General features: G+C 47.5%; 1 protein-coding gene across 1 annotated transcript; it reads left to right on the plus strand.

Moving 5' to 3' along the window:
* Positions 1 to 176: 176 nt before the first annotated feature.
* Positions 177 to 4,586, plus strand: LOC134019278 (nucleolar protein 4-like). Its single transcript, XM_062459986.1, has 3 exons — positions 177 to 300; positions 2,443 to 2,647; positions 2,890 to 4,586. Exons 1-3 carry the CDS (start codon positions 214 to 216, stop codon positions 3,105 to 3,107), a joined length of 510 nt encoding a protein of 169 aa, XP_062315970.1. The 5' UTR covers positions 177 to 213; the 3' UTR covers positions 3,108 to 4,586.
* Positions 4,587 to 9,431: the final 4,845 nt, after the last annotated feature.

Here is a 9,431-nt window from a genome sequence, read left to right on the forward strand (position 1 = left end):
ACTATGTATCAGGACAGCAGGATCGTGTTCTCTACATCAAGTACAGGCTCCTGAAGTGTGGTGGTGTCTCTTTGCTGCCCTTCAGTGGTGGATATCAGAACTTCAGCCCATGTTACTACCACGTCCCAGCAGTGTTGTGTGATGGTTGTGTAATGGTTGCCCCCCTCGGTCGCCTTGCAGACACGACCGACGCCACCTCACCTCACCTCTGCCATGGCCGAGAACATCCTGGCCGCCGCCTGCGAGAGCGAATCACGGAAGGCAGCCAAGAGGATGCGACTGGACGTGTACCAGGCCCACGTGAGTCAGCTTCCTGTGTGTGTGTTCCAGAGACGTGCGTGTGCTGAGTTGGAGTGGCTGAGTTGTTTGTGGTTGTGTGGGTGAGAGAGTCCAGATGGTGTGATCATGCATGTATGCGTCCACAGCTCCTGGCAGTATACATCATGTTATTGTATTACCCCTACTGTGTGTGTGCTTCAGATCAAAGAGCTTGAAGGAAACATGACACTGAACATACTTACTCTCTTTACCTCCCCTCTTCCCCCTCTCCTTTATTCCCCCCTCTCCCCTCTTCCCCCTCTCCTTTATTCCCCCCTCTCCCCTCTTCCCCCCTCTCCCTTAGAACTGGCGTTCCCTTAGAACTGGCGTTTTCCCAGATGCCTTCAAAACAGCTGTTGTAAAGCCCCTATTAAAGAAACCCAAATTGGATAACAGTCTACTTGCAAATTACAGACCAATATCAAACCTTCCATTTATTAGTAAAGTACTGGAAAAGATAGTTTTAGTCCAATTAAATTCTTTTCTTGAAGAAAATAACATCCTGGAAGTCTCGCAGTCAGGTTTCAGGAAATATCACAGTACTGAAACTGCTCTCACCAAAATAATTAGCGACCTCAGACTAAACTCTGATGCAAATAAAGTCTCTATCCTTATCCTGTTAGATCTCAGTGCAGCATTTGATACAATTGATCACGACATCCTAATCAATAGACTGGAAAAGCTTATTGGGTTCACGGATAGTGTATTGAACTGGATGAAATCATATATCACAGGAAGGAAATTTTATGTTAGTTTAGGTGACCATAGGTCCAAGAAACATGAGAACTGCTACGGGGTTGCTCAAGGAAGCTGCTTAGGTCCGTTACTCTTTTCTCTTTATATGTTACCACTCGGCGACATAATCAGAGAACATAACATAGATTTCCATAGCTATGCGGATAACACACAACTATATATATCCACTGAACCCAACGATGCAACGGCCATCAATTCCATTACCAACTGCCTGTTGGCAATAAACAAATGGATGAACGCTAACTTTCTTAAATTAAATGAAGACAAAACCGAAGTCCTACTATGTGGCCCCAAATCGAAAAGAGAGATGCTTATTAAGAATCTTGGAGGTTTAACCCCCTGTCTTAAACCAGAGGTGACGAGTCTCGGTGTAATCCTGGACTCAGATTTGAATTTCAACTCTCACATTAATAAAGTGACCAAAACAGCTTTCTTTCACCTGAGGAATATAGCAAAGGTACGACCATTCATAAACCAAAATGATGCAGAGAAGTTAATTCATGCTTTTATATCCAGCCGGCTGGACTACTGTAACGCACTTTTCACTGGTATTCCCAAGAAAACCACTGAAAGACTACAGCTCATTCAAAATTCTGCAGCTAGATTATTAACCAAAACTAAAAGGAGAGAACACATTAGTCCTGTCCTAGCTACTTTACACTGGCTCCCTGTTACCTTCAGAATTGACTTTAAGGTCCTTTTCCTCACATACAAAGCTCTACACGGACAAGGACCTAGCTACATTGCTAACTCCTTTATAAACTACACACCAGCTAGAACACTGCGATCATCAAATGCAGGCCTATTAGAGGTCACCAGAAGCAGTCATAAGAAGATTGGTGATTCGGCCTTTGTCAATTACGCCCCAAAACTATGGAACAAATTACCCATAAATATTAGGGAAGCAAACACAGACATTTTTAAAAGACAGCTTAAAACCTACCTTTTTACCGAAGCATTTAAGTAATTTTATCTCAAAAGGGTTTTCCTACTTTTATTAATTATATTATTGTTACTTTTAAGATGCATGTTTAAAGTTGGTTTCTCTCTTGAACAGAGATCTTATTGGGATTTTTGTTTGAATTGTTTATCACTTGTATTATTGTTTTTATTGATTTTATGTAAAGCACCTTGAGCTGCAATTCTTGTATGAAATGTGCTATATAAATAAAGTCTTACTTACTTACTTACTTTATTCTCCCCTCTTCCCCCTCTCCTTTGTTCCCCCCTCTCCCCCTTCTCCTCTTCCCCCTCTCTTCTCCTCTCTCCCTCTCTCCACCTCTCCTCTCCTGTCTCTCCTGTCTCCTCCCTCTCCTTCCCTACCCCATCGTACCACCCCCCCCCCCCTCCCCCCCCCCCCCCCCCCAGGAGGAGCAGATTGCCCTGGACAAGCCTGTGTGTCGTGAGCCAGCCTCCCTAGCCCACTCTGCCTACTCCCTGGCTGCTTCGGCCTTCTCCCAGGACCAGCTCTACATCAACGGCGGCCTCAACTACAGTTACCGTGGTTACGGCGGCCTGGGAGCCAGCATGCAACACCCGGTCTCCCTGACAACAGGCACTGCTCAGAGCAACGGTGAGAGACTTGGAGAAAGGAAGAAAGTGTTTCTTTCTTTGGCTGGTAAATGGCCATGTGGACAGTCTGCCATAGGCCTGCTCGACCTCCCAGCCTGAATAGATGTATTTCTAACAGGGAGACCTACATACATACTGGTGGAATACCAATTGTGTCAGACTTTCACTGTGTCTTGACACAAGTCTGTTTGTCTTCTCCTCTTCTCTCTCCCATTCTTCCTCCATCTCTCTCCTTCCCTACAGGCCCAACAGACCTGAGCATGAAGTCTCTGGGCTCCAACTCCTCCTCCTCCAGCTCTAACAGCCACGGGGCCCGGGGCGGCGGCGGGGCGGCGGGCGCTCAGCTCAGCCCCACTGAGGTCACGGCGGTGCGCCAGCTCATCGCCGGCTACCGTGAATCAGCAGCGTTCCTGCTGCGCTCAGCCGACGAGCTCGAGAGCCTCATCCTGCAACAGAACTGAGAACGGAGACCCTCACCTCCCTCCCCCTCCTCCCCTCCCACCCCCTCCTCCCTCCCCTAACCCCCCCCCCCTCCCCTCTCACAGCACCAGACCTGCTCCCCCGTCCCCTGCTCCACCAGGCACCACGTCCATCCTCTCTCTCTCTCCCTCTCTCTCAGGGGGCAGGCCCACTGCATTCCATCACCTGTCTCACCCCTCTCACTTTTCTCAGCACTCCTTCACCCAACACCCCCCCCTCCCTCACACCTTCACCCTTGTCACCAAAGCTGCTGTGAGGGAAGGAGCACAGACGAGAAGAAGAGGCAACAGGAGGGCGAAGAGTTGGACAGAGAAGATGACAATGGTAGAACACTACAAGGCTGTGGTGTTTCTAGAAGAATCTATAAGTGACTGGAACTGGATGAACCAGGGCAGGGGGATAAGTTGGATAGACCCCCCTCGCCAACGACATCCCATAAAAAACTATGGAAATATAACTGGCTAACTAGTACAAAAAAATTGTTAATGATAAATATGTTTGATTTGAAGGTAATGTGTTTTGTTTGGAAATCTACTGAGTTTCTCCGATCGCGCGCTACTGAAGAAGGTGTCGGACTGATCCAAAACACAGCTCCGTTTTGTGAGCAGACGCTCTGAACAGAGGCTGAAGAAGAACGAGAAAAACACAGAGGAGAGGGGAGGCAACCTGCGCTCGCTGTAAATAAGCTATCCGTGTCCTACAGCACTTTCCCCACCCCCGCCTCTCCCTCTCCTCCATTCCCCTCCTCCTCCTCGTGGTGCATCACTCCAGGGAGACACCTCAGACACCTCCTTCCTGTCGCTCTGCACCCCCTCACACACACACACACACACACACACCCCACACACTCCACACCCCATTCCAGGTGCCAGACAGCCTCTAAAACCTGCCTGGTGTTTTCAGGCTTGTCACACACACAGCCTTTCTACAGCGAGACAGGTCGATGGTGACCTCAGCCTCAGTTCCTGTCCCTCCCTCCCTCTCCTGCTTTCCTGTGTTGTGTGTTCGTCTGCGCCTGTCGCCATGGAGATACTTTAACCACCATCAGGACCGCTGACGGATGGGCGGACGGGAGGCAGGGATGGATGGAGAAGAAGCGGGATGGATGGATGGATGGATGGAAGGATGTCATTTCTGAGTGGTCCAACATGTTGACCAACCACCCAGACTCAGTCTTCGTTCTTTATTTCTCTCTCTTGTTCTCACTGGTTCTGTGTTCCTCTGCTCCCTATGGACCTGTCACCCTCTGCTGTGTATCCTGTGATCCATGCCCAACGCAGCCCAGCTGTCAGGTGCTGTCCAGCCCAGGGTGGCCTGGGGTGAGCCTGGGCCCAGCGGACCTGGGGGTGGGCCTTGGCCCAGCGGACCTGGGGGTGAGCCTGGGCCCAGCGGACCTGGGGGTGAGCCTGGGCCCAGCGAACCTGGGGGTGAGCCTGGGCCCAGCGAACCTGGGGGTGGGCCTGGGCCCAGCGGACCTGGGGGTGAGCCTGGGCCCAGCGGACCTGGGGGTGAGCCTGGGCCCAGCGAACCTGGGGGTGAGCCTGGGCCCAGCGAACCTGGGGGTGGGCCTGGGCCCAGCGGACCTGGGGGTGGGCCTGGGTCAGGGAGGGACCATGTGTTTGTCTGTAGACTCTTTGGAGATGGCCACGATTCCTCCTCTTCTTGTTCTCCTAACATGGACCCGTACTGCTGCTATGAACCGGACCTTCTGCCACCGACCTGAAACCTCAAGCCAGGAGGACTCCTGCACAACCACAGCACCTCAACAACCACAACAACAGCCAACAATAAACAGGAAGTCGTCGCAGGAAGTCTCACGCGGGCGGCTGAGTCTTCATCTCACGGGTACTCTCTTAAAAAAGAAAAAAAACCACGCCATCGTGTGTGGCCATAACCCTGCTGTCTGGTTGTTTGACGTGTTCGTTATGTCATATAGGGCTGTGTTTCTGTTTCCTACTGTCAACCTTCTTCTTTTTTTTCGTTTCTACTCCTGGGCAGAGCCTCTGGGGGCGTCTAGGGGACGAGCGACGAGCTCCTCTCTAATCCTCACACACACACACACAAACAAACTGTGCGTCCTCTTCTTACGGTGCACATGCAAGTAAGCGTCTGGGAGCGTGTGAGTGAGTGGGGGCGTGAGAGGGAGAGATGCACCTGTTGTCTCCCTGCGAGGTGGGGGGGGGGGGGCGCTGTAGACCACGCTGCACCTCTAACTCGCTCCCTTTTGCACACTGAAGTAGCAGAATCTGTGACGGGGGAGGGGCCACCCCCCCACCTTGCACTGGTCAGGTGCGTCCTTCTGAAGGAACCAGGAAGACGTTTTGCAATGCAGTCGATAATCATCACCCTGGCCCATGACGACGGCACGCTGACCGAGAACACACACAGACAGACAGACAGACAGACAGACAGACAGACAGACAGAGAACATGAGCCTACCACTAACACACGTTGTACACACACCCGCAGCAACAAACCTCTGGCCGATGTTCCGGCTATTTATGAAAAAAATTTGGACAACTTGTTTAGTAATTTAATTTATTCAAATAACAATTTTTATTTAATGATAATTGCGTATAGAATTGAACTCCCAAGTCTGTCAGGGCTAACGAGCTCCAGGATTTAGTTTAGCGGCTCCAACCAACAAGAGAATTATGCAAGGTGTCCCCAGCCGGCTGCTCCTCACCCTTGGCCTGTCTGCAGGCTGTCAGGACGGTGGCTTCCCGGGGTAGGTGACGTCCTCACCAAAGAGACGTCACACACCTGGCTCCAGACAGAACCTGTGAGCCCCCCTCTCTGGAACCCTCTGAAACTCTGGCTGCCAGGGAAACAGAAGTTCTGGGTAGAGTCTGATTCCGTCGTCTCTGAACCTTCCCCTCCATCTGTTCCTTGTCTGCTGAGAGTGAGTCTGCAGCTCTGTGTGACCTGGGGTCTACACGGACCACCGCAGCCAGAGTTAACCTCCCTCGCCCCCCTCCCAGCTCTTCTCTACTGTGTAGGTCTGACAGCCTCCCAGAGGATCTCACTCTCCTGTCTTCAAGCTGCCTTGATGCTCCTGCTGGCCATGCCCTCGGGATAGCCAGGAGACAACACACAGTCCTGTGGCCACATAACTGGACACAGATGTAGTCATATACCTCACCATATGCACACAGTCAATACGGCCATATACCTGGCCCCACTGTGAGCATCAACATAGATTTACAGTATACCTGTATAGGTGATACAGTATACCTGTATAGGTGATGAGCTTGGAGGTGTGTGGGTGTGTGTGTGTGTGCGTGTGCGCGAAATTGCGAGTGTGTATGTGTGTGAAAGTGCAAGTGTGTGTGTGTGTGTGTGTGTGTGTGTGTGTGTGTGTGTGTGTGTGAGCAAGGGACAGAATGCCCCTAGTTCTTAAAAAGACCGACCCGTCAAGCGCTGCTCACCTTTTATAACGTCACACGCCACAAAACGTTGCTTTGTTGACAAAAACAAAGAAGATTGTGATATAGTTATGCATTTGTATTATAGACAAGGGACAATTCAATGTACAGTTCCAATATGACGGTCTTAAGAGGAGAGATTGTTCTACAGCAGAGGCTCTCGCTAAATCCTACTCCACCCTCTGTTTGCACCTCTGGGGAGTCAAACCAACAGGACTACAACCCATAACTAGGCAGATGACAATCTTGGAAAGGTGTAATTTGCTCACTGTTTGATTTCCATTCCTTTTCTGTGTGCAGCTGTTGTATACAGAGTGTGTCTGGGAGGTGTCTGGGAGAAGGCAGTATTTTAGCCATAATCAGAGCATTCTTACTCAGCCTCCTCAAGACCTGCGGCAAGCTCACACAGGTGCCCACGGTCAACGCATTTATATCTGATTTATATTTTTATTATTATTAATGTTATTATTTTATATATATTTTGTAGTGCAAGTAAGTGGTCTTTTCAAATAATATTTTGTACAATACCAACAACTCAAGTGAAGTTCCTCTGTATGCCTATACTGTACATTCCATACCAGGATGTCAACAAGTTTAACAAGCAGCTTGGCTTGCATCACACCCGGGGTGTGCTGTCTTACGCTGCTCCTGATGAAACACGCTCCTCCACAAACAGGAAGTGCTCCACAAACAGGAAGTGCTTCCAAACAGGAAGTGCTCTACAAACAGGAAGTGCTCAGACCGTCTTGCTCTGGCGGCTGCATGCCCGTCCACCACTGCTCTGATGTGACCTCTTTACACCTAGAACATGTGCCAAGCACAGACCAAGCCTGCAGTCCTAACCGTGTTCTTCAGTGAAACTCCCTAGGTTACTGTGACTGACCTCTCTTTTTCTTTCACTATCTGTAGTTTCTCTCGTCCCCTGCTCCTTCAGTAGCCAGGTGAACGAGTTCAGCACTTCAGTATTCTTAACATCATGTCATCGTACTGCATTCAAAGTGTGTGGCCGCGTCATCTGAGTTCACCTGTAGGGCTGCGGTATGTTTTGGTCCGTTCAGACAGGAGTAGTGTGATGCTGGCCTAGACCCTCCGCAAATGAACACACACTTTGAAACGTATTAATCTGCTTTGGTCAGATGTATAGCTCAACAAAAAAGAAGGAAAAAAAAAAAGAATAGAGAAAAATAATTGAACCTTTTATTTTTCTATCAGGGCAGTGTACAGCTACAGTCAAATCAATATCGTCCTACGACCATCGTCAGTTTTTATGTTCAAATTTTGTGGTGCTTTTCTGTCTTAGTTTGATTTAGTCTTCACCACCTCCTCCTTTACCAGAAGCTGATTGTCTTTTTCCTCTCCGTTGGGATTTGAACCCAGCACCAATGTGAACCTGTATTCTCCTCATGATTTTGGACTCAGTGGAAGTGTGATGTTTACATGTACAGAGTTTTGCAACTTATTTTTTTTTTTCTTTTTCGTTTGTCTCATTCCCTCATCTATCAGCCATCCCTCCCTGTTTTAAGTTGATACGTAGTAGTACATTGAAGGGAAATGGGACCGGGTCTAGAGAAAGTTAATGTCATTTATTTACACTGTAAAAAAACTAAAAAAACAAGCTGAATGTTGGGAGAGCTGAGTGTCTGCCTGTTTGGGACTCTCCTTTCATCCACAGCTGCACACGAGCCACTGGCCCCGAGTGAACTGGACCTGGTGGGGGTGGGGGGGGCACTAACTGAAGAGGGAAGAAAATTCCTCAATGAATGATAAGCCATTGACGTACCCTGTGTTGGGTTTTCAAGTCTATTCGTGTATTTAGCCAGAGAGAAAAAACTGAAGCGCAGCCACAAACCTCAGGAAAAAGGACATCACTTTTATAACATGTCCTATTGGAGGCCCATTTCCCTCTTTGATACCATATAAATTATATCAAAGGATTATTCTTTTTATATTTATTGTGTTATATATATAACAGTGGATACTTTTTTTTCCAGTACATGTGGCTAAATATTTTGATTCTTTAGAAAGGTGTTGATAATATATATGTAAAGCAACTAAAAGACTGAGGAAAAATATGAAGAAAAAAAAAACGTTCTTTCTGTTTGTTTACACAGCATGGGCGGTTCATTGACTTAACATATCACTTTGATTTATGACAAACCAATGATCTGAGATTAAGCTTTTTTCAGTGTAATGTCACTGCTAAGGTAAAAATGTTTCCAAAACTTCAAAGTTGTGACTTTTTTTCTCTCCCCAAGCTGTACGTCACAAAGCTAAATATACTAATAAAAGTGTGCTATCTATCAAACAGACATTTCAGTGTTTTTGTTTTCTGTACTAGGTTTGCTTGTTTGAGATACTTTTACGCTTGTGTGCCACTGAAGGACATTGGTGAGACTCCTCACTGCAACCTCAAATCAAATACATGTTATCATTGTGAAACAGTAGGAAATAAATTACTTACAATATAGTTTTATGATATTTATCAAAGACACTGAAATAAGTAAGGGTGTTTTCATCCTTGATTCAGTGACTGTCTGGCAAAATTATTAACACTGTCAAACTGTTTCAAAATAAATGTCAAAGTGTTTTCCACACAACAGTGAAAATATCCCAAATATTTTTTTATTCATTGTTATTATATTCAGGCTGTGTAGTAATATATATATATATATTAACACAAAATGGTTATGAATAGGCCTAATTTGACCAATTCTGGCAAATAAGCTACAAAGGAGAACACATTCAAATTGCCAAGGGCATATGGACAAAACCTCCAGTTTGTTTACATTAGGGCAAAGCGTAGGGTTTACAGTAAGTGCTGTGTTGAGTGGAAAGGAGACAGGTGTACGGAAAGCGGGAGACGTCCATCGCGCCAACTCA

The sequence above is a fragment of the Osmerus eperlanus genome, chromosome 4, assembly GCF_963692335.1.
Source record: "Osmerus eperlanus chromosome 4, fOsmEpe2.1, whole genome shotgun sequence".
Taxonomy (NCBI): domain Eukaryota; kingdom Metazoa; phylum Chordata; class Actinopteri; order Osmeriformes; family Osmeridae; genus Osmerus; species Osmerus eperlanus.

What these genes read in the sequence shown, in the direction of transcription:
- LOC134019278 (XM_062459986.1), top strand. Translation starts at nt 214, where the DNA reads ATGGCCGAGAACATCCTGGCCGCCGCCTGCGAGAGCGAATCACGGAAG. An exon ending in TGGACGTGTACCAGGCCCAC is followed by an intron (nt 301 to 2,442) that starts GTGAGTCAGCTT and finishes CCCCCCCCCCAG; the next exon opens with GAGGAGCAGATTGCCCTGGA. An exon ending in AGGCACTGCTCAGAGCAACG is followed by an intron (nt 2,648 to 2,889) that starts GTGAGAGACTTG and finishes CCTTCCCTACAG; the next exon opens with GCCCAACAGACCTGAGCATG.